At 40.2% G+C, this 25,599-nt stretch overlaps 2 protein-coding genes across 2 annotated transcripts; both read right to left on the reverse strand.

Annotated features, from left to right (window-relative positions):
• Window positions 1-204: 204 nt before the first annotated feature.
• Window positions 205-22,997, reverse strand: ttc3 (tetratricopeptide repeat domain 3). The gene is made up of 46 exons (XM_073479883.1): window positions 22,684-22,997; window positions 20,510-20,577; window positions 20,364-20,415; window positions 18,726-18,885; window positions 18,526-18,601; window positions 17,790-17,843; window positions 17,328-17,460; window positions 17,005-17,090; window positions 15,702-15,796; window positions 15,277-15,339; window positions 14,620-14,674; window positions 14,233-14,395; window positions 13,749-13,773; window positions 13,192-13,291; window positions 11,997-12,027; window positions 11,720-11,780; window positions 11,520-11,604; window positions 11,175-11,318; window positions 10,733-10,813; window positions 10,386-10,495; window positions 10,165-10,291; window positions 9,892-10,014; window positions 9,699-9,800; window positions 9,516-9,608; window positions 9,352-9,416; window positions 9,116-9,252; window positions 7,987-8,307; window positions 7,462-7,737; window positions 7,315-7,358; window positions 6,643-6,693; window positions 6,471-6,550; window positions 6,229-6,384; window positions 5,521-6,133; window positions 5,341-5,409; window positions 4,711-4,860; window positions 4,483-4,622; window positions 4,274-4,342; window positions 4,094-4,190; window positions 3,171-3,274; window positions 3,004-3,088; window positions 2,676-2,777; window positions 2,121-2,332; window positions 1,395-1,509; window positions 1,085-1,210; window positions 615-707; window positions 205-483 (listed from the first exon to the last, which is right to left on the reverse strand). Exons 2-46 carry the CDS (start codon window positions 20,564-20,566, stop codon window positions 373-375), a joined length of 5,292 nt encoding a protein of 1,763 aa, XP_073335984.1. The 5' UTR covers window positions 20,567-20,577; window positions 22,684-22,997; the 3' UTR covers window positions 205-372.
• Window positions 22,998-23,768: 771 nt separating this feature from the next.
• On the reverse strand, window positions 23,769-25,599 carry LOC141007523 (uncharacterized). The gene is made up of 3 exons (XM_073479884.1): window positions 25,267-25,599; window positions 24,881-25,183; window positions 23,769-24,703 (listed from the first exon to the last, which is right to left on the reverse strand). Exons 1-3 carry the CDS (start codon window positions 25,579-25,581, stop codon window positions 24,059-24,061), a joined length of 1,263 nt encoding a protein of 420 aa, XP_073335985.1. The 5' UTR covers window positions 25,582-25,599; the 3' UTR covers window positions 23,769-24,058.

Here is a 25,599-nt window from a genome sequence, read left to right on the forward strand (position 1 = left end):
ATTAGTAATTAGGCAGAAATGATTTGCTTATACACTACGAGTTTAATGAGCAGTAGGGTAAATTATTAAATTCTATTACACTAGAAGCATCATGTTTTGTAGACTGTATGCAGCCATATAAGTTAAAACCGTTAACACTTAATGGCATTAAGAGCCGCGTTTGCCTTCAGAAACTCCGACAGATAAACATCTAACAGAGACGAGTTCAAACACAAGACATATTTTGTTTATTCAGAGTACAAACTGGTCTCTGTGCATGCCTCAACATTTAAATGATATAAAACACTCCATGCTCATTTGAGATTTTAATGAAACAAAGCTGTAAAAAATAAAAGGATAAAAGAAATGTGTTAATGAAGGGTCTTGTTAACATCACGGGGCTTGGCGCCTCCTCCCAGACAGCACGGGGAAGTCGTCAGGCAGCAGAGCGTGATCTCTGCAGGTGGGACAGGTGCTCTGCTCCTTCAGCCACGACCTGATGCACTGAACACAATCAGAACAGAGACTCAACGTTAAAACTGGAAACAAGTCGGAGGAGATTGATCTAACCAGGCCTCTCACTAAAAAAGTGGGATCTTACGTCCATTTCTTTGACAAACAGCAGTACGGCTCACCTCTTTATGGAAGCTGTGTCTGCACTCCAGCACGCAGATGTCGTCCGGAGTCATGTCATCGTGACAGATGATGCACGGATCCTCAACATTCAGCTGCAATCCAGACAAAGACACAGTCAGCAACTGACAGTGTGGTCGAACACTTCTGTTCCCCTCAGGATGATTTGGAATAACTGTAGTGATCTGCTAACTTCTCATCTAACAGCATGACATTAAAACTGTCATTTGTCCACCCACCCAGTTGTTTTTGTTTTATTCTGCATATTATTATTCTTTTTGTTGTTGCCCTGCTTCTTGTGCTTAATGCGTAAACACACTGTTCTCTCTAAATGAAATCTGATATCAATAAGGTGGACTGTTGAAACATTTTTCTTCTCTATAAAATGTGGGAGCAACATTTCTGCTGCTTCAAATCAAACTCTTGGACTAATGTGAGTGCAGTTTACACGACGGGATGATTCTGGACTTACTGCGTTTGAGTGTGTGGTTCTCTGTGGTCCAAGTGACTGCCAGACTGGGGGCACCAGAGGGGGGGTAGCACTCTTAGCTGGACTCCCACGTCCCATGGCGTTCATCTTGGCAGCATTAAGCTTCTCCTGAGAAGAAAATTGATGTCACATGAGAAATAAGAAATACCCAGCAATTGATGAGAATGTAGTATAGGCATACTGTTGACTTTGTTTACACTGTCTTTAATGTGTATATTTATTGTATTATGTGATGACTGAATAAAAATACTCGTACTACTACTACTACTAATACGACAAATCCGATCACTACCTGATGGTCCAGGATCAGCTGGGTCACTCCACCGACCATGTCCTGCAGCGCCATGCTGTTCAGGCTTCCACCGCTGGTTGAACGCAACTCCCGAACAAACCTCATCAAGTCCGGCCTGAAAACACACAAACAAAGTAAATGTATTAATATTGCCTACATTTGAAGATTAAATTTATTTATCATTATACAACACAGGATTAAAAACAGAATTCCCTTATACACACCAGCTCTCTATAATAACTTGATTGTTTGTGTTGATAATAATAATAAAATGGTTCCTAATTTTTCAATGCCAGGACACAACAACCGAAAAAATATGCGGGATTATTTCATTTTCAAATATTAAAACGATTTTTAGTTAATATGAGTAGAAAAAACACCAGATTATGTTGAAAATAAAAGGATTTTATATGATTTCAAGCATTTCCTAACCTCGAAAACAGTTCAAATTTTACATTTTGCAAACTTCCAAGATTTAATGAGCCCTGTACACAGACACCAACATCTCTTTGATTAGCTAATGTTAGCCAATTTAGCTGTAATAGAGTGGACTAAAATCTATAAACACAAAGCCGACCATCTGACAGGCTGAACTGCCAAGAAGGCAGCCATCTGTTAATAATCTGGTTACAAAATATGGGAAAGAAAAAGAAAATAAATTAACATGTGATTCAGAGTTCACTTGCATGCAATGGAAAGGAGTATATAACTTGGTATCAGTGTTACCTTGTGTAGTCGGGGAACATGGTGGCCAGGCGCTCCATGCCTTTATCAAACACAGTGCTCTGTGTGTGTGGAGGCTCCACAATCCTGGCTGGAGGTTTGTGCAGCGTCTGAGGCGGAGCAGCCGGCGTCTCAGCTGCAGGCAGCGGGAGGAGCGGAGGAGAGCTGTGGGAGGCTGCAGACGCAGGGACAAACTCTTTGGCTGCTCCAGACAGCTGCAACAAACAGAACACAGGAGAGAGTTTATATTTTTCTACATTTAATCAGTCATTACTCGTAGATTACAATTGGTTTTGCTACTGTATATAATTTCTGATGGACATATTCTACTATTAGAGATACACAAGGTATTCCTGTGCTCATTTTGTCTGGAAGGTTTTTGTTTTTTATCTCTAGATAGATATCTTCCAAATCTATCTAGTAATGGAATAGATCAATCGTTTGGTATTACAAAAAGTCTGAAATAATGTCCTTAAATGACTGATTTCATATAAACAAAAATGAAAAACGGTATTTAATAAATTGTACTGGTTTGGCTGAGCTGGTGAAATGTCTTACTGGTGCGGCTGGAGGTTCAGGATGGTTGTTGATGTTGACTGAAAGCAGCTCGCTGACTCTTCTGCCGTTCTTCACTTGATCCATCTGCTCCTGGAACTGTGTCTGTGCAACATACAGAGACGAGTCTTAGTAAACATTTGGTTTAACACACACATCATGAGTCATCCAACCCAACATGGATCTTTAATACTGCGAGTCCTGGACACCAGTGACGCTAGATTCTCGATTAATCAATACATTTCTTTTGGAAAATAGTGAAAACTGCCTCTTAAGTTGATTCATTCAAATATCTTGTTGTCTTCTGCTTTCCAACGGTTTCATCCTTTACCTCTGCAGTGGAGATTTTCTTCTCAATCTCTTGAATGCTGGTTCTCACGCCGTTTCTGGGGATTTCCAGGTCTGGGTTTTGGAATCTGGAAAAGATGAAGGTCATCAGACTTAAAACTGACACAGGCTCATCTCTTTAGATTAAAGCTGTGATTTCACTCCTCTTACCTGTGTGCTGCTTCGTCCAGTTTGGTCAGCAGAGCTTTGGCGCTTGCCTGCTCTCTGTAGAGGTCGTATAATCCCTGATCGCGGTTGCTCTCCACCACCCACAACTGGAGGAGAAAAACGACTCATTCACTGAAGCGGACAGTGATTGTTTTAACACAATTTGCACACAGAAAAGCTGAGAAGAAGAGTGAAACAAGTGAATCTTAACGATCAGATCCATTGTAACCTTTTAGTCTGCTTTCGTGTTCACACTGGGACCGGGAGGACATTTAATTGTTTCCAACACATAAAGTCTACTTGGGTGGTCTACCCAGGTATATTAATGGCAGCCCAAGTATATTTGGTGACGCATTTTATATTCAAATATTTTTTTAAATCCGTCCAAGAGAACGCCGCCATCTGCGTCGATTTACTAATAGACAATATGCCCTTGCTCTTCCCCCTCCCGTCTAATCACACCTGCTGTGCAGACAGTGAGAGAGAGACGCTCTGTGGTTTTACTTTCCTCCTGTAACCACATCGACTGATGCGACCTCTCCTATTTAAAGTAGGCCTATGTCGTTGTTTTGTACAAACATGTAGCCTAAGTGCACCTGGTTGGGTTTGATCGGCTGAATAATTAACAACAAGCTTCTTCCACACGCGGAATCGCAGGTAAAAAAAATCCATAAAAGTTTCCTTTGTGGGAGAACAGTTGTATTGGATTGCATTAGATCGTAGACGTGTACCTACAAAAGTGGCCACAGTCTGAATGCCACTAATTATGGAGCATGTGTCATTTCCTGTTTCCTTCCTCTTTCTTCTTGTCTTTAAAAATAAACTGGCACTCTGCTTTTCTGGTGTTTTCTGGTTAGATTGAAAATGTGGTCAAACCAACTCACTAAATTTAAATTGTCTGATTAGGGTTTAAGATTTGGACCAACCTGTGCCGTGTTAGACCTCCTGGTGGCCGAGGTAAACGAGACCTTACAGCGCTTGATCTCATCCTCCAGACTCATCTTCTCAGCTGCTGACTGATTGCTGAAGGAACAGGAAGAAAAGAGTTTAAAAAAAAAAGAAAGAGGATTTTTGAGTTTAATCTTCACCTGTCGCTCATCACTCACCTCAACTCGAGGAAATCACGTAACTTTGCGTCATAGTCGGCTTTCTTTTCGCGGATAGTTCTGGCGAGTCTATGCATTGGAAAAAAAACAACACAAATGTACAAAAATAATAAGAGATCAGTCATCACATCATCAGGAATCATATGGCGTACATTAATAAGAGATATAATTCATGCAGTACTGATCCAGCTGATCGTATTCAGTCTTACCTGCCGTGTTCCTCCACAATCTCTTCTGTCTCCACTTTGAGGGACCTCAGTGTTTCCTGGTTGGCTTTCTTCTCCTTCTGGTCCTTCTTCACCTCCTCTTCCAGCTTCTGCTGGAACAGTGCCAGCTCTTTATTGGTCACCTACACAAGAGAAAACAACCAAAAATAGACAGCTTAGTCATTCAGATGCAGCTCATCACATATAAAATCAATGGGTATTGGGACATACTTGTATATTGACAGTGATCTTCTGTACTTCTTCCTCCAGGTGAGCAACGTCTTCTTTGTGCCTGAGGTTGACTTTGTCACAGCTGTTCTCCATTTTCTTGATCTGCTCCTCCAAGTCCTTGTTGCTCTTTAGCTTTTTGTTGATGTCACCCTGGAAGAAGAAAGAAGGCAACAACAAAACTCAGATAACAACTAAAGCGATTAGTCAGCCAAGAGGATGTTGGCCAATGTTTGGTATCTGTGTATATGTCGGCCAATGAGTGACAAAGAATTGCAGGACTGAAATACTCAGCTCGGTTTGAGGTAATCTGGAAACAATAGACAAGTTTCTGTCTAAATTCAGCACAAATTTAGACAAGTTTCCAGAAAATCAGCACCAGAAAATGTAGTTTTGGAGAAGAAATTCAAACTCAGAATTTTAGTATTTACCATATTAATGAGGTAATACTACAAACTGAATAAACAAGCTGTTCCCTCAGAGGAAAATAAGGTCCCCATAACACTGTTTGAAGCTAGAAAAGGTGGCAGTTTGTCGAGTTTGGATCGGACTCTGTTACTACTCTCTTGGATTCACTCGGGTTTGGATAGTTGCACTCTTTACAGATAATGCGGTAAGCTACATGTAACTCACCGGGCTGGTCTCGAAATGCTCATGGGGCTCAGTGTTCACCGCTACACTCCTCATGGTCTCCTGACACGTCTAAGAAAAAGATTTAAAAAAAGAGCATTTTTCACACAATTCAACCTGCATTTATGTATTTACATATTCCACCTAGTTTATTTAAAAAGCAGGTGAAAAGTTGGTTTTAACCTGTGATGCTGCATGTTTCTTCAAAAGGCTTTCTTCAGTCATCACGGGAGCGCCTCCGTCTGATGATTGATCAGTCTCTGAAAGTCCACCATCAGCTTCACTGGAATAGAGATCCAGCTCTGTGTAGAAAAAGTTAGGGGCTTCATATTGACTGTCGCCGCTAGCCCAGTGTGAGTTGGGATCATTCCCAGGGAAAGTGACTTCATGAGCCAACAGTGGAGGAGGAGGAACAAAGCCAAAAACATAAGGATTTGGGAGGAGGGGACAGACATCAGGCTGTGCAGATGAATAACTGTCCACATAGTTTGTGAAAGCAGGGTCATGCAAATCAGGAAGTTGAGAGTCTGTGTCAGAATCCACGATTATGTCCAGGTCGTCCAGGTCATCCAGGCTGGCTCCGTTTCTGGCCTGCTGCAGGGAGACGGCGTGCTTCGCCAGGCCAATAGACCTCCCCATCTTTATGAAGCGAAGAGACTCCAGCAGGAAGTGCTCGAAGCCTCCCGCCTCCTGGATCTTCACTTGAGCTACAGGAGGGAAATTTTCCAGTTCTCCCACCAGCAGAGGGTCCTCGGCAACCAGGGGACCGTGCTCCTCCAAGATCTGAGCAAAGTAGCTGCAGGAGAACAGAAACATCAAAATATTCAAATCAGAAGGAACAATATACATGAAGAATATTATATCTACAAGGTATTGAATCATTTCACTTACTCATACAAACTCTCTTTGGTTGGGTCGGGGTTGTTGTCCAAAATCTTTTTATAGTGGCTTGTGTGTCTGGTGTTGTTGTACTGGTCCTCGAAATTGGCCACTTGCTCTCGAAGATGACTGGGTACACTGAATGGATCACCGGGGTCAAGGAATGATCTGTTGACAGAAAAGTCTCAACGTCAAAAACACTTATAATTACAGTTACAACACAACACTGTGTCCAAGTGGATTGTCCAACTTACAATGGCTCATCTTCAAAAAAGTCTTGGTCCCACTCGTCTCTTGAAGTTACGCCTCTCGTCCCAGGCCAAACAATAACACCCTGAGAGGAAGATGAGAGGAAACACTTCAGAACGATGCCTACACAGCCAGATTATCATCCTGAGAAAACAAACTACCAATCAGACGTCTGACCTTTGGCTCTTTCTGTTTCTTTTTCCGGCCTCGAGTCTTCATAGGAGAATTCTGAAATGAGAAGATAATGAATAAGAATTAACTTTAAAACCAATTTTATGACATCTGCTGAATGCTTCGTTTAATATCAAGGGTATCAGGCAGATCCAAAAGGTTAAAACAGGTTAAAAGAATAGTTTTACCATGGACCATTTCTTGGCCTCACAACTTGTCACACTATCCATCAACATGATATATGTCCATATCTATGCTTATTTAACTTTATGAGATACTGATCTTTCTAGCTATGGTGGAACTTCCACAAAAAGGGATTTATAGCTGTGTGATGTCACCTGACAGCCCACAACCTTGTAGAATATAATGTATAATGTTACTGTCTACAGCAGTGAAGAAAAAATGTTAAATACCTTCATTCAGACCTTTAAGGGAACTGAATTCAATACTTTTAAAGACCTGCGGACACTCTGTGCTAGCCATTTCCATTTGTTTCCAGTCTTTACGCTAAGCTACGCTAACTGCCTGTCAGCGGAAGCTTTATATTTACAGTACAGACCTGACACTGGTGTAGATCTTCTAACTCTCAGCAAGAAAACAAAGTATATTTCCCAAAACGTCAAACTATTTTTTTCAATTTTTTAAAGACAGACAGCTATTATGTTTTTAAAGACTTACATTTTGATTTTCATCAGACTTTTTTAGGACTGAACAATGGCCATCTGAAAAACAAAGAATGAAAGTTACATCGTGATGTTAGAGGAGAAGACAGCAACAATTGAACAAGTCTTCAAATCAAATGTTAGTCAAGTTAAATATACGCACCCATCATATCAAAATATTCATCCAGTATAGTGTGGCAGGAGACATACTCATCTCTATGCTCCTCCAGAGTCCAGATAAAGAGTCTCATGTCATGTGGTGGGGCCTGTTTTAGGTATTCAGTCACAGTCAGGCCAATGCTCGAAAACTGCTCCGGTCTAGTACCGAGCTTTTCTATAATCACCTCCTGCAGGGGAGCAAAGTTGAGCAAAAAAGCCAAATCAAGCTGCTCCAAGTGTCCTGAGTAGCGCTCGATGAAGGATTTCGCAGCATTCAGACCTTAAGGAAGCAGAAAGTAGTTGGTCAGATAAATTGGTACTGATGTCCACCATTTTTACATGACTTCTGTATGCAAACTAATTTGTTTCACTGCCGTCCCAAGACACGATCTTAACCCTCATGAATATAAGCCTTTGAAATATCTTAATCTTGTTTATTCTTTATCATCTATCATTCATTACCATCTAAAAAAGGTAAGCATTCAAGGTATTTTCACCTCCAAACTGTACTTAAGTCTATTTTATCTACCTGCATTGTTGAGCTGGCACGCCCAGTTGTTGAGTTTAGGATTTATATCCAGACAGCTGCTGAGTAGTTGGACAAGGACACGAGCCCAAACCCGGTTCTTCCTCTCCAGCAGCAGCTCAATAACCTGAACAAGAGTCTCCAGCTGCTCCTGCTGCCAGTTCAGTATCCTCCCAGCGATCTGGTTCCCGTTCGACAAGTCCAGCTCCAGCCAGGGCTTCAGACTGCTCATCACGTCCGACACCTGCAGGCCTTTCTCCTCTCTCAGAAGTTCCAGGTTCTGGCTGATCTGCAGAAGTACTCGATCTCTGTAAAACAGCCAAGCTGAAAACAAGGTGGAAACATGACAGAAAGTGAGTCATCAACACTTGTTTGTTTGACTTAAACTAAGATAAATGCAGCTTTAATAAGCATAACTGCCTGTGTCCACATGCGTTGCCCAAGAGATGGTTCAGCAAATTTAAAAGCAAGAGGAAGTTAATTAAAAAAAAAAGGAAGAAAAAGCCAAATTGTAAGATAAACTATCCTAGAACAAAAGTCTAACAAGCCTTCGAGTTTAAATGATTCAGCTGGGAAAACATAGGATGCATCGGCATGGCTGATATTATTTGTTCACTTCAGATTTTCACAGATATTTGTTGGCTAAGTAAAAAGAAACTGCAGTACAGAAAACGCTGAAGATAATTTGTCAACTGCAAAATGTCCCACTTTGTACAAGTCTTTGTCACAATTCCTTAACAACGAAATTAAAAATATTCTGCATATTACAGACTTGGGTATTTGTGAGTTGTATGAATGTGGACTGCTGAAACGTCTCTTTCTTGCGTTTTGCTTTTTCTCTTTAACGTATGAATTATAGCCTGTTTCATAGTAGTGGATGATAAAGTTTTTCGTAATCATAAAAAAGGGACCCTTGTCTAAAATGTTCAGTAGTGAGTATCTCTGAATTCTGCAAACTTATCACAAAGATCTATTATGCACACAACATATGTATTAAATCAGAAATATCATACTTTAGGTTCTCCTGACAGTACACAGAAGGTTGAGCAGTGCAATTATAAAAATGACCTCTTCAATAATGAATGCAGTCAGTGAAACAGTTCAGACATTGTGATCATTTCAGCAGCAGTACCTTTCTGTTGAATCTGTGTCGCTGAGTCCTCTTTCTTCTGCAGAATCTCATCGTTGATCGCCTGCTTTTCTTGAAATGACTGCTTATGCTGCTTCCTCTTGAGCCGGCGTTCTTCCTTTGATTTTAATTTTTTCAGACTGAAAAGTAAAAAAAAAAAAAAGGCAATATTGGTTCGTTAGAAACCACTGGAGCTACACTCAGTCAGCACTATGATCTGTACTTGGCCGCAGCCTCACCTTGTACATTTCTGATTCACTTTCAGCTTCTTTGCCGTATACAGTTTCGGGATGGTGGCTTCGAACTGCAGAGAGAAGGAAATCAGATTAAAGTCACACTCATCTCTTAACTCATGAGCACAGCGACTCTAAAATCTCACTCCACCTGCAGAGTATTAGCTTACCTTACACTTCACCAGGCCTGTTGGACCAAAGATTTTGATACTACAGATTCGTCCGACACAGTCTGGAGTCATACAGGGCTCTTGCAGGAAGTCCTGCAACACAACAATGGACTTAGACTTGAAACCGGTGGAAACATTCAGCGAAATGTTTAAAAGAAATGCTGCTCTGAAATCTAAATGTACCTTTTCATTCTTTTCAGAGAAGGATGACGCTTTGAGGGTCTTCCAACAGGTCATGTGATATTCAATGATGCAGCTCTGACAGCAGCAAATCTGAATGAAGCCCTACATGAAGCATATACATTTAAAGTTGATCAGTCCTTTTTATTTTTGAATTAAAAAAACTGTCTGGCTGTGTTTTATGGCTGACATTTACCTTAAAATCCGGGTCTGTGAAGTAGATTTCAGCTTTCAAATGGCCATTGCACTTCTCGAGTCGACAAATGGCATCAGGAATAGGAGGAAATTTGCACAACTCAATAGCACTGTCCAGAATTTCCTAAAAAGAGAAAATACAATTAAGATGAGCCCAGTGTGTAAACAAAATATGTATTGTTTGGCACAAAAAATATGAAGTGAAATGTAATTACGTAATATATTTATTTAAAAAAGTTTGTCACATATAAACAAACCTACAATGACAACATACCTTGAAATAGTCTGGCTGCGTTTCTTTGACAATCTCTTTTGTTAAAGGCCAGGTGAGTTTACCCGGAGTTATTTGATTCTTGACCATCTGCAGGGAGTCTGAAAACTGCTGCAGAGCAACTGCAAACCTGTCCGAAGAAAAGACACGCATGTTGTAGTTAGAAACAGCAAAAAGGAGTAAAAAAACAAACAAAAAACAGGTTTGATCAGAAGCTTCTGTACCTGTTCTCTCTGACATACACCCTGCCGATTGCATAGAAAACCAGACACTGAAACGTCCTCTCCTCAAATGATTTGATCTTCTCCAGAAGTCTTTGTGCTTCTCCGAGTTCCTGTGTTTAACAAAGCAAACGTACATAATGTCACGTATAATTTGTCTCCTCAAATTATCCTGGCCATGTAAATCCACCTCGACTTGAAGCTGGAAAAACTTACAATTTTATGAAATATATCAGGCTTATTAAGCTTCAGGGAAAGCACAATGTGCAGCTGGATCTCACAAAAATGGCCACATATTTAATGAGTGAGGACATTGTTTACAACAACATAATCTAGTAAACTACACCAACCTCAGGCTGGCCGATCTCGGTCAGGGCTGACGCTCGGCCAAACAGCAACAACAGCAAATCCAGTGTGGAAAGTCCAAGTTCCTGAGAAAGAAAAAGGAAAATCATTCTATCATCATGTAATATTAAATGTACAGGTTTTGGACATTTTTTTGCTTGTATTTAACTGTTGACGGTGGAGACTGACAGGAAACACTGGGAGAGAGGGCATGACTTGCAACAAATACTTTTGTTGTCTGGATGGTGCAGAGTAGCCAGACTTAAAGACACAGCAACAAAAAATACTGCAGTTAAAGATAAACTGATTTGCTCTTAAAGCGCAACTTCATTGCACAAACTACCAAAAGTAAGTACCATCATGTCCTGTGCACACACTATACAGCATTTTTTTTTGCAACAGTGTAAAGAGCTACAATTCTGGTTTGCACATCTGTAATATGATCACCTTGGGTGTGCTGGTTTCCAGTAAGGCCAGTGCCTGGCTGAAGGCCTGCTCTGCATTGCGGCTGCGGAGGTCGGCCAGAGCAGTGTGGGCATCCTGCACCATAGATCTCAACTCTTTAACCACACAGTCATCCATCTTCAGGGTCTGAAGAGCAAACACATCACAGCAGGTCAGAAGTTTCAGTTAATGAGACTTGTATGACTAAAAAGCTTAAGTTAAGATGCTATTCAATAAATATAATAAAATATAATATCTGGAAAAGCTTTACAAGTCTCATAACTGAAGATACATCTCCACATGGTTAAATTACAGTCTTACATGCAAAGTAAGTAAGAACAGCTTTACCTGCTCTTCAGATGGACTTTTGCTCTTTGGTTTCTTCTTTGCTTCAGTGTTGGACTCCGCTTTCCCATCCTTTGAAGAAATCTCACTGGAAGCACATCATTTTCAGTCAGTCTGAATCACAACAACACCATATTCTGCTGCACCACAATAGTGTAACTAATAACATCAGCATTAATATCAGTCTAAGAACTTCCATTAACCTTTTTGATGTTTTGGAGTCTTTAGTGCTGCCATGTGCCTGTGCAGTCTTTTCATTTTTCCCTGGAGAGAGAAAATCAGTCATGAAGTCATTAAATGCCATCGGAACGGAGATTATTCTCTCTTGGATATGATCAAATTAGACATTTGTGTAAAATTAGCGTATGATTGCTTGAGTTCTGACAATCAACAAATCACTTAATTGTTTCAGCTTCACAAGTATTTAGAGAAACTGTTGATTGAAATACTTTCTTGTTGTCAGGTGTGCCAGTGACTCACCTGGCTTCTTGTCCATTTTATTCTGTGGGACCTGTCGACACACGAGTCAATGATTAACACTGAACGACAAAGACACTGTACAGACAATTGTGCTTGCTGCCTTCAACATCCCTGTTATATTCTAAAAGCTGGCTGACAAAACTACAGGTGCAACTCACAATGTTTTTGTTATCAATTAATATGCATTCTTTTCTTGATTTAAGCAACATCATGTAAATTTGTAACCTTTAAACAACAGGTTCAACATCATTTTGATGGTACAGTGTCATGTAATAGGGTGAATGGTGTCTCTGTCACAGCGACTCCGCCCTGCATCATTTGTTTCTGCACTTTGTAACAGGCTGGACACACTGGTTGCGTGAGCTGTGCGTGGCATAGTGTCTTGCTTTTCATTTCAGCGTCCATGTAAAACAGGTTAGTATGGCCACAATTACTGCGCGAGTCGCGCTTCTCACATGTGTGTCAAACAAGGCTGCAGTGATGAGTCATCTAGAGATTCTGAGTCTGGCCTATTTTTCTCAGCTAAAATAGACTTCCCGGAGAGAAGATGCAGCGCCCAGTGTCCACCTTTCTTGTGCAGCCGGTCCAAGCGCTTTGAGTTGAAAATCTCTCAACTTTTCAGAAAGGCACTGGTGACGCCTAGGCGATAATACTGACTGTATTTTTGTCTCCTACGGACCGTGTCATGTGCCCATATCCTCTTTGCTCCGATGTCCCGATGTCAAATACAAAAACAACAGATAGTAAACCGCAAAGGGGCAGTGTCGATCATACAGCAGCAGCTGTCAAGATATTGTTGTCATAGAGACAAGACGCACGAGCAGCGTTTTTCCCCCTTAGCGCACAGCTGCTTCATCACAGCGCTCCCGAGCGCACTGCCAGCGCTGTTCTGCCCGAGAAAAAAATGCCCCAACAGTAAATCTTACGTCAGGGGAACCCCGACAACCTTGGTTCTTCCCTCACGTTGGGTTATGACTCTTCTTTTAACGGTCACCTGTTTCACACAAACCAGCTTCCCTAATGGAACTGTCTCACACTGAGCATAACAAATCTTTAATACCGACCTCACGTGATTAACATATCACTTTATCTTATCTTTCTTTCACTGACCGATTTCTTTTTATGTTGGCAAACATATGATAGGGATGGTTTGGGTGTAAACACAATAATATCCATTTATCCAAGATTTACTCACCTTACTCTGCAGAGCAGCGTTTGTTGCTGGATCAGTCTTAACAGCTTTAAAAGTCTGTGGTCGCGTCTCCACTACATGTGTTCGGTTAGTGCTGTCCGGTCTGGAGGGGAAAAAAACAGAAATACAACTGATTGTCCATAAGTGATAGGGGGAGATTCTGAAGACCCAGGAATCAAAATATACACAGAAATTGACCGACACTTAATAACCGTCAATAAAAGGTAATAGGTGTTTCAGCGCTGGGAGACACAACACAACCTGCTGATTGCAGTCTCTCTCAGAGAGGTCCAGATGAAGACTATAAAAGGGATTCTAACCAAAGGAACATCTGGAGAAGATTAACTGGCTAGTTCAGGCCACCCCCGCTCTGAGCCTATGACACACTATGTTGTTTATTTTCAACCCTCCATACATTAACAGAAATGTGAAACAGACAGTTGCTACGTACCAAGAAAGAAATACAATCCAACAATAACATAAGATAGCAGAACAGATAATCTATTCCATCAATAAGTAATCATGTTTGATCTATGTGTTTAAAGGTGGTACACACATACCTTTTACTTTTCTTCATCTTGAAAACTGAAAGCAAAGCACAGAAACAGTTCCAGTTATGAGTGACAGCAAACTACAATGATTTTAACCAGATCAGTGATTACCTAGTCACTTTTTCCTCAAACGTTGTCAAATGTCAACCCTCTGGAATCGCAATTTCCTTCTCTTAAATTCATTTTTTTTTTTTCAAATACAGACCAGAAGACTTATGTTCATAACTCAAAAAACGTATTTGCAACACTAACTGTAAAGTTTCTCATTAATTTTCTGCTCTTGAGTCTTGACCTTACATTTTTGAGCTGTGTATAAAAGTAAAGTACAGGTACTGTTTACTGTCACCAGTGTTAATCTGTCTGGGTTGAGGCATTTCTCTATGAGGAAATCTTGACTTCCACTCTCTTTTTGCTGTTTCAGAAAGATTTTTAAAAAAAAGCAAATATGATCTAAAATGCTGCTGTGAACATCACATCAGAACAGTGAAAATACCTTTGGGTTCTGGCATTTCAGTGATGAATTTCTGGTGTTGTTGTTCCAGGTCTTTGATCCCCTCTTGGTCATCCTTACACAGACTCCGGGCTGAATTGTTGGCTTCGATGGCCATTTTGATCTCTCCCATGGAGAACAAAGCCTCACAGTACCGGTAGTGACCCTGTGTTTAGAGTAAATGTTAGCAAGGATGGTGGGAAAGACAGTTTTGTAAGTACGAAGCACAAAAAGGGTGTTTGAATGACATTTTAATTTTAGTCTCTGAGAAACTCATTAAGCAAAAAATATTCAAATAACAGATTAAAAAAACTGTCAAAGACCAGTTTCATTTCCTCTGTTGCTTGTCTGCACAACATTACTGTGACAAATCGTAAAAGACAGAAGTACCTTTGCCCAGAGCGGTTTTATCAGAGTAGCACGTTTTCCATCACCGACAGCTTTTCTGTAAAATAATAAATTCATGTTTGGGTAAAAACATTTCTTAAGCCTTGTTAATACATCCTTAAAATCAAGAGTTACATAGTGTCTCCATCTTTGTCTGGACAGGTAAATAGCTTTTGACCGCCGAAGCAGCTTGTTGTTGCAAATCTCGCTCGTATTCTTGATCTTGGACTTTGACTCATCAGACATGGTAAAGTTTATCAGCACGTCAGTAAGGTCAATCCAGACGCATTGCCTCAGGGGCTTCATGTATTGGCTTAGCCTCTACATATAGGATTATGAAAGCTGATAAAAAAGCCTTTATTTCCCGTCCTAAAAGTGGGACCAAAACTGCATCACTGAGGAATTTCGGCCAGTTAGAAATGATTTCCCACTTTGAGCCACTTGATGAATAAAAGGATAATTTCAGATATGAAAATATGACATGAAAGGTTTCTGAGATTAAAAATGTCAATGGAAACAATGTAAGCTCGCTTCTTTCTTTCTTTTTTTTTTTTCTACCTCCAAATATTAAACCAACTCATAACTTCTGATCTGAATAGGTCAAACAACTTTCCTACCGATACTACAAATGAAAAGTGCTCTGGAATAAGTGATACTTACAGATATTTCTCACTTCGGATATAGCATAGGGCTCTGTTTCCATAAATTATGTGGTTGTCAGGACTGGATGGAGAAAAAACACCTTTCCATTACAAAATTATCAAAATAACGGTTATACCCAAACAATCTAATACAAGTACTCTGCAATGGATCCCATCTTTGTGAAACTTATGTACAAATATTTGTCGACAGAGTCAGAGAGGTGTTCAGTCTGCCCTCTTTAGACGTAATTTGATGTGTCTTGTATTACACTGTCCCCTCTAAAAGGTTCACAACGATGAGGATAACTTGCAGGACTATTACATTTTATTGTATTATTGTAAATGTGTATCAAATCTATATATGTAAATACCAATACAATACAGATTAATGTTTCATGTCAGCAAAAGAGACACTTTTTAAGATAATATAAAATAAATACTTACAAAAATTTGATGGCTTTGGAATAAAACTGCACAGCGTCTTCATACTGCTTTTTCTGAAAGTTCTCATTTCCTTTCTTCTTCATTTCTTCACTTTTCTGGACGAGGAACATAAAAACACATTTTTATTTCTACAGGAACAAGTAAAACATTACAGGATAGTCATGGTTATGACTGCCACTTTTTATTTGAAGTGTAATCCGTCATTGGAACATGGGATGAAATGAATAAAACATTCAACCTGTAATAATGTGTCAGCAGTGTGAGAGCGCCACAGGGCGTGACTTCTACTCCAACTTGTTAAAATGTGTGTCACCAATCGACTGCACGCTCTGTTGCATGTTATACGAGGCTATTGTTGTTATATGAAAAACTGAGAAATTGGAGACTGGCTAGCTGTACTCAACAGGTAATCATGAGCATCTAGGAAGCACTGTGAGGACACATTTAGAATATGACACCACAGATGAAAAAATTTGAATAAAAGGTGAGGCTGTTCACCGCCTTTAAAAAATGCATTATTATTATAGCTGTCATAAGTCTGTGATACCACTATGAAGAGCTTCCCATCTTGGAAATGATGGTAGTCTTTAAATTCGCTGCAGTATTTTTTACATCGTTAAAGACACAGTGAAATAAAAAGTATACATTTCCCAGGTTCTAGTCTTGTATCCCTGTGTTAAAGGTGCATGAAGGAACTTTTTTATAGGTCTGTAACAGACAGAGCTCTTGATACAAGGAACAGCACCTTGTAAGAGCTAACATGAGTTAAAGAAGTAGGCTTCAAACTCCCAAAGAAGGTAGTTGAGGTTTAATTTCATCGTTATCCTCCTCCTGATCCAAAATGGTGGGTGGAGGCCAACAGTCTCAGTATTTCGCTACAACTCTGCATCACTACAGTCCAATCAAATCTGACGGATTTCACTCGGATATACTTCGCACAACTGAAGCTGAAGACATTCTGCCATTTTACTGTGTCTTCAAGTATTATTGTGTTTAGAGACGTAAGATGTTGTGTATACCACTTGAAGTACAGCAAATACTTATATTTGGACGCAGGAAAAAGTAGGTGTGTTGTTATAATAGCTAATGGGAATCTACAGAGTAACGTAACACATAATTACTGTAGTTACTCTTTATTTTCAAACCACCTGCAGTTACTCTCTCAATAAGGCTGCTCAGGTAATTTCGCAGTAAACATAGAGTAGTGTCCGAACTCAAACATAAGTACAAGTTTCAGAAAGGACAACCAGGTGCCTGTTAAAGCAAACAGAGACAACCTGCAGATCATGTTGTCTCGTCTTACCTCCAGTTGGTAGTCCGATGGTCGAGCCATCAGCGACCTCATCGTTTTCTCCTTGTTTCTACCCATGTCCTGAATATACTTGGCAACTGAAAGCAAAAAGAAGAGTGTGTGTATGTGTTAACGAACTACATACAGGTTGTCCAGACTAAAGTGTTTGCACAGTTTGGAAAAAGACAATACACTGAATTCCAGCAACTGCCCGAGCTAGTAAGGTTTTCCTCTTTAAATGAATCACCAGAAATGTCTTGTGACCAACTTGTATAAATGTCAGAGGTGCGTTACTGAATGTTTTTGTAGCAGAGCTGTCTGTGAATGCGTCTTACACTCTGTGAAGATTAGATGCAGGGCTGTGAAGCAGGTCTTTATATGGCCGAGATCCATTAAGCGATTGCGAATACCAGGTTCTCCTGTCCGCTCCAACCAGTGTAAAGCTTCATCCACAACCTCTGGGGAGCGCTGATGGTACAAAATCACACTCAGATAAACCCAGAGAACCCATCAACCATGTCTGTTGAGCATTTCAGAGGCAATGACAATTACGATACACAATTAACCAATCTGACATTTTCTCTCCTGATACCTCAACTCTATCCTGGCTTTTATTATATTTGACTACAAGTTTGATTTCATGTTATTTAATCTTATTTATGCTTTACTTACTACAATTCTACTTCACTCAAAGTTAGACAGGGCAGCTACACTTCTGCCTTCATTTGAAGCACCTTTACACATACCAATTAATAATCTTACACATTCAATGCACACGATCACTTTTTCAGACTCACCAGGTTAAACATGTTGCTTATCCAGAAAACATGCTTTGTTTCGTCCTTTCTCAACTGGAACAGAGACCAAATAAGCAGTTTAAATCAAAAGCTTTTTGTTACAACTTTTACGCATTTGCACTGAAAGAAAGGGTCACACAGCCATTTTTTAAGCTGTGAGGGAAAGGGGCTTTATAGGCTGTTTCCACCACAGGAACTTTCCACAGAAACCAGGCTCCAAAATTAGCACCAGCTACTCAAATACAGATAAAAATCTAGGTTGGCGAATTAAATAAATTAGGTCAGCTGACATTAGTTGGTGGCTGAAATAGGCCTTTCTTCACTTTAAGCTCTCATCACTGCAACACACTGATTGGCCAGATTTGTTTTGCAACTCCTACACAGTCTTTGTTTTGTCCAACAAATGGTACAACACTCAAAAATTAAATTAAAGAATAAATTAAGAATAAATTAGCAAATCCTCACATTTGTGAAGTAAATCATTTCAGTTTACTAGTCAGATGGACCAAAAAGTTCATTTTGGACCCTGCCAGCAACCAAGAAGCTTTTGATGAACTCAGGAACTACATTTGCATTTTAACTTGAGGATCCAGACAATAAAGTTGATCTAGTTCGATAGATCGATGTGCTAAAAAGAGCCCTACTCCAGGCAGTCTTAAGGTTTAAGTTTATTTGGTTCCATAGTTCCTGTTTGGGGAAAAAGAGCTCTTACTTAACTACTACATAGTGAACTTACAGTCCCATGCTCCAAGGCTCTGAGGACCGCTTCCAGTGTTTCTATCTTGCGAATTTGCCTCAGACTCAGATCCTCACTATAACAAGAAGGAGGACAGTTAAAAACTCACAAGACAAACAGACTGACTATTACAGATCAAAAGTGTTATCACTTGGTGGTTTACATTTTGTTTTGCAGATACCATTCATAATTGTACTTACTTTTGGTCAATTAGACCGATGTGTAAAGCCCAGGCGAGAGTCGGGCTGGACTCATCACGCTGCAGCAAAATGGGAAGCCAGAAGGCACAAAGTTTCATCTTCTCTGTGGAGTCCCTTCTTGTATCAGCAGGAAGATGACTCCATTGCTCAAGAATCTCATCTTAAAACAAAAAACATGCCAAAAATACCACTTAGTTCCACCCAGTGAAGAACAGCATAGAGAATTTACCTATCTATCTTACTTTTGAGATAATAAACAGCAAGAGATGCTCTACATTCAGGGCCCATTATTTTCTCCTTATATTCTTCAAAAGGTGTAGGTAAAAACTATTTACTGGATTTTGATGTGAAATCTAGTCCTGACTGAAATAAATGGGTAGAGTTTGAGATTGTCTCAAAGCGCTTTACAACATTCACCCATTCACACACTGATGACAGAGGCAATGTGCCAACTGATCATCAGGAGCAGTTTGGGGTTCAGTATCATGCTTAAAGGATGCTTCGACATGCAGCTGGGGGAGCCGTGGAGAGCCGAACCAGCGACCTTCTGATTACAAGACGACCCGCTCTACCTCGACCTCCTGAGCTACAGTTGCCCCATGTGCTATCATAATCAAGTCCAAGTCAAATAAAACAGCTTTACCAATTTACATCAGCAACTCTAAAAAGAATACCAAAACTTAATGACATATTATTATCATCTCTGGGCATGAAATGGCATTTTGAAATATGTAAAAAAAAACTAAAAAAAAACTGAGGCCACAGTGACTAACAATAACGTGTACTGCACACAGAAGAAGTCATAACTTAAACTTGAGTCATCAAACTTCATGAAAACATTTCTATGTTCACAAGAAGTGTGTGTTTATACAACTTCATGTTCAACTTATTATTGTGAAGTAGCTACAGAAGTGAAGTCTCAAGTTATGGTCAAACCACATTCCCTGTAAATGAACATTCGCCTATCATTCCTTTCATTCAGGGACAATGCACATTGATTAATGTCACTGCAAATGCACCAGTGTTAGCCAAAAGCCATATTTTCAAGTGTTGTCCCTTGTCCAGGTCTGTTGAAGCCAAAACAGATAGATTCAAGCATATGTCTCCAGCAGGCTTTGACAGAGCTCAGGTCAGAGGTCACCTCTGTTAAACTCTAGGCAGATATGGTAATACAGAAAACAGGAACACTGCTGCACTGCCTTTAGTACATTATCACTCTATCAGACTACTGAGTGTAGCAGCACTCTCACACACTTAACAGTTTATGATTGCTCTTTTTTTAGGGCGAAGTGTAGGGAAAGTTTGTTGAAAATATAATCTGACTGGTTGTTCAGTCTTCAAAGAAGATGATTATCTCTGTCCATCTTAGACAGACAATTTTCTAAGCTTTTATTGTCAGCAGATCTGGAAAATACGCAAATAGATATGGAAAACTGAACCTCCAAGTAAACAAATATGCAGATCTTTGAAGTTACACAGTCCGCATTGAACGCAGTAAATACTTCATTAAATACTCGAGTAAAAACTTACATGACAGGAGACATACATCATCCAAACATGTCTAAAAATGACTGAGCTACAGCACTGTAGCCCAGAATATTAACAGTAATGGTGTAATAAGACTTCAATGTCCCTTACCTGATGGATTGAGGGTTATCATTAAATTATTTTTTCGTGCAGCCATGAGTTTCTGAGGGGGAAAAAAAACAACAGTTTTTCATTGACATACAAAATACAATACTTTGGTTAAATGCTGTTACTTTGTTTGGCGGTTAACAACTCACAGCAGCCATGTCTCTGATGTCTTCACCAAAGTCCGAATCAGAGTCTGAATCCGACATTTTGTACAATGCTGTAAGAAGATTTGCATAAGTCATTCAAATCCACTGAATGAAAATCAACATGCACATTTTCACTGTGACAGATTTCCTGACAAACCGGTTTCAAGTCTCTACAAGTTCATATTTCAACTGGAAAGGAAATGAAAAAAGTGGCCTCCTGAAAGCTTAACAAAACACATACAGAACTCCAGCATATCATTTTATCAGCATTAGACAAGACTAGTTAATATCTTGTTTTTTTCTATTTATTTTCTATTTAACTGCATACTTTTCTGATTCTTTTCCCTGTACTGTTGCATCTCGAGCTGTTGTAACAAGTTAATTTCCCCGTTGTGCGATAAATAAAGCCAATCTTAATCTTAATCTGTCCTATTACTCAATTAACTGATGGAACAATGAGTAGACTACTTGATTGCGAAAATAATCGACAGCTGCAGCTTTATTTTACATCATTATGAGCTGGATATCTTTGGGAACTATTGGTCAGGCAGAACAAGCATCATGAAGGTGTCATCTTGGGCCCTGTAAAATAGTGATGGGCACATTTTCACTTTTTTGGACGTTTTGTTTTTTGACATTAACTAATGATTCAAGAAAATAATACAATGAATAGGTTGTAAAAGTAATAGGCGTAGCTCAACTTATAAGATACCAAAACTCTTAAGTGGTTTATTAAACTATGAGTCAGGATTTCATAAGAAATGAAACTTATCATGGCATTAAAATGATTGCAAAGTAAACAATAGAAATACAGCATGCTTGTTTTGAAATAGTAATGCACAGGCAAAGTTACTCCCCTTCCAGTGGACCACCTTGAGACCTTATTTCAGCAAAAATATGTGTGAAGGTGAATGGTGAGAGATACGTAAATTAGAAAGACTTACACACCCAACAGTCGCGTAAGTGGTGTTGTCTCGTCTAACCCATAACCAAACCTTGTAGAGCTGCTACTTTTGCATGACTTTAGCTGTTGATATGAGGAGATCTGCTGTGATTTTAACCTTTTTTTCCATACTTTTTCTGTGCCGGTAACGCCGGAAGGGGCAGGACTTCCCCTCTTTTCATACAACAGGAATATGAGCCCTGTCATGCCCACAAAAGGCCTCAATGTAATGAATCTGGCTGTTTTTTCCACACAGTACCAACATCTGTCTGATCACCGCCTGAGAGCGGGGTCAAACTAATCTCCATCTCCACCCTCAACTAAGCTGTTGGAAGCCACATAGACCATTTGTTGAGCAGTAATTGTCCTCTTCCCACCATGGGCCAGATGTATACCATGTGTATGCAGCATAAACATGAAAACACCCAGAAAAGTCAACATTTATTTGAATGTTTATAACAAGATGGGCACTGAAAATATAGTTATTCACACATCTGGGCCAGAGGGTACACACCGTCAACAAGATGTAAACAAGAAGAGGAGTGATGACATCTGGCAGGATGAAGAGTGTGTGGTGGGAATAAGGGGAAATTAAACTGTAACGTTACCCAACTATGTGTGGGCGTGGTTAATTTGAAACGCCTACAGCCAGTTTGACTTCATTTAAGAGCCATTACTCATGTTTTTGTGTTGGGCAGCGCTGGCTAACACGTACCTGAGAGTCATCTAATGTGTTGTTAGCTACTTATATTAATCACCCAGCTGTAGTGTGATAACATCAGTCAATTGTGAAGGACAGTGCCATCAAACATTGTATAACTTGGTGTAGTCACACAACAAAATGTCGAGAAAAAAACGAAGCTCGTCAAATCAAAAATCTCTCGAAAAATGAGCTAACTTTGCTAACGCCCCTCCTGACTCCTCATCATGGTGTTAGCATTTTAGCATATGGCTAACCTACGTAGTAGTTAATTCCGGTCGGTAATTCGCTTACAGTGCGAAGTTGACCGCTGGATAAACATATTAAAGTGTCATATTGTTAATTGAGGGGGCCTAAACACAGCCATCTTCTCATGACGTGGTTTAACGCCAACATTATTAACGCCACGACACTTTTTTTCCTAGTTTGTTTCAGCGTGACGAGCCACGAACCAAACTAGGATGTGTTGAGCTCGTAAGTGAGCTGCAAAGATTTACACAGAGTTCATTAAGCTGTTAATCTGAAAACTCTTACCTTGCGATAAGTATTGAGTGGACGCCTAACAGCAGTCTCAGCTCGTCCTGTTCATGTTATTGTGCGGAAGTTAAAACTGTGGCGCTGTCACGCAGCGCCGCGTGTCGTCAACACGGTGGTTCAAAACTCCTTCTTCTTCTACGGCTGAATTTGTGGTGGCGCGGTGGCGCGGTGCAACCACATCCGGTAAATCTCGTGCAGCGTTTCCGGTCCCATTTAAAGTCCCTCCGCTAACTATTTAAAGGGTGTTGTTTAAAGTTTTACCACACAAAGCTGCATTTTGTGTGTTTGACACTTATGTAGACAAGATTTAAAATGCCACACAGAAACGGTGTAAAGAGGCATTTGGGTTCGTACTTGAATATTTATGTTTTATCCTAAAACCGCATTTCTGCACTTCCGGTTCCCTCAAAGTTAGCTGGTTTTTTGAATGGGTTTTCGGTTATATGCCAGAAATAAGGTCTGTCTTAAGATATTTACATGTTTTGTTCTACGACATAAAAAACCTCGTTAAATGTCAAAGCGCTTACTTGTCTTAAAAACAGCGGTTGCTAACAAGTGGCTAATTGAGACTACAGAGTTGTCAGGAACATGAAACGTCATCACACATTAACTCACTAGTCCGTCTTTACAGGCAGACCTAATTTGCAAACTCTTCTAACTTTAACTTTCCAACTTATAGATTGATCAATATATATTATATATTGACTCTGATGGTGGAAACACTTCCAATTCTATCCACAGGGGCCTCCAAAATCAACGCAATATCAAAGTTCCCTGTAGTAGCTTTAAGTATTTCCATTTTTCTACTTTCTACTTTTTAAGTACAAGTGGTTGAAATTAGCTCCACCTCAATTAGCTAAAGCTTGCTCTGAGTATTTTGCCAAAAGCATTGCACTTACGTAAAATTTTGAATGTATGACTTGTATGCAGGTTGTTGTGAAGTATTTCTAAACTGAGACATTACAGGGATTGAAAACTGATAGTAGATCTACAGTGTATGTAGGGTATTTACATATGACTGCTGCACTTTTTCTACCACTAGATAGTGATGTTTTGTCAAAGAGGCTGCAGAACAAGGGAACTACTCATCAATATTTATTACATTTTAAGTGAGATATTGAACATCGAGATGTCAAACATTTTTTAAATTAAAAATGTAAAGAAAATCAAATATTTAAAGACAATGGTATGCTGAATTTGTTATAACATTCATTAAAATAAATCCTTACACTTTCTATGATTTTATAAAGAAAGATGAATAAAGTGACTGATGGTATGATAGTTTCTTGAGGAGAACCTCACAAAGTTAAGGTTCATTTGAGGGACTGTACATGATCAATTAATTATTTAATCTCACACCGTTCATGTCTGTCTAATTTATCTTAAGCTCAAAGCCGTCCCTCTGTCTGACAAAGCTGCGAAAGATTCTGTCCTGGTACCGGAAAAAGTTTCTGTTCCTCTCCAGGTCCTGAGCATCCATAATACGAGTCACTAAAGCTTCCTGTATGGCCGAGGACTGACAGGGGTGATGCTGCACACTGTGGCTCACATTCCTCAATGGCTCGATAACTAACAGACCCAGAACTTCCTCATCCCGTTTAAATCCAGAAGAATTGTTTCTGTTTTCCATGCCTACAGTGGTTTCATCACTTCTGATTGGCACATTGAGTCCAAAGTCTTCACTGGATCCGTTTGTTCTACAAATCCTGTTAATGTCAGCAGTTGCATTGGGTGTGGACGTCCCATTGAATTTACCAGATGAGATAGTTGGACTAACCTGGCTGTCATTAAAAAGGTGATTACCCGAGCAGATCATATTAGTTACCCTCAATGTGTAAGTTTGTCTTGGTCTTCCCCTGGTTCTGTGTTTTCGTGGCCCTTGAGTTCCTGATGGTCCAGTCTCCTGAATATTTCTGCGTAAATAGGCTGCGTAGTCCTGATGCAGGCGACCTAACCCTGACTTATAAGCCCGACGCAGTGACTCAACTGTTCCTAAAGGCACCGAGTTCAGACGAACCTGTTGGAACAAGAACAAAGGAGATTTCATGTCAGCCCAGCACAGTCACCAGGATAAAACGCTGGATCAGCACTAGATACAACTAAATCCTTCACAATGAGACCTTTTCACTATCATACAATGATAACTGTATACATTTTTCCCTTTTGGCTACTGATTGGTTGATTGTGTCATGACCTGGTGAATTCTCATGTGTAGATGAAATGCAGCTCCCACCAACCACTGCTGCATGGACACTGAACTCATTCTCTTCTTTGTGGTCATCCTCTCATAATGGTCAAGCAGCTCAAGTTTCAGCAAGTTGTCATAGATCTCTGTAGTCTCTGCCATCTTCTCCTGGTTGTTGGCAATGCCGGGGATCAGGCCGAGGTAGCTGTAGATAATCCAGCCGATTCTTGAAGAACTGCTGATGCCAAAAATCCTCTTAGCCCCGGATCCCTGAGTAGATAAGTCCCCTTCTGTTGATCCTTGTGCTCGGACCTGGTGAGATGACAGAAAATCTGTAATTCTGAATTTTAATTCTGTTTTAGCATCTTGCATTGTGAAGAAAAAGCTTTACCCACTTGTTGGGCAACCTGGTCAAAAAGCATGGACAGAGCCAGAGCAACGACCCCTACTCCTCCATAGGTGACCCTGCTGACACCTCCCAGCTCTCCAGTCAGGTTGAGGCTGAACGCAGACTGCTGCTCCCTGCTCATGCCCCGCTGTAAGAAGGCATACTGATGCTGCAGCGCTGCTGAGGAGTCCAGCGAAAGAAAGGTGGTGAGCACAGGATCCAGGGAGATATCCGGGATGATGTTGGCGTCTCGAGCCACAAAGAACAGCTCCTGGACGGTGGCTGGAGAGGGAAGACACAAACTGCGACCTGTCAGGATCATGGCTATATCTGTCTGTCT

Source organism: Pagrus major, chromosome 13 (genome assembly GCF_040436345.1).
Source record: "Pagrus major chromosome 13, Pma_NU_1.0".
Lineage (NCBI taxonomy): Eukaryota > Metazoa > Chordata > Actinopteri > Spariformes > Sparidae > Pagrus > Pagrus major.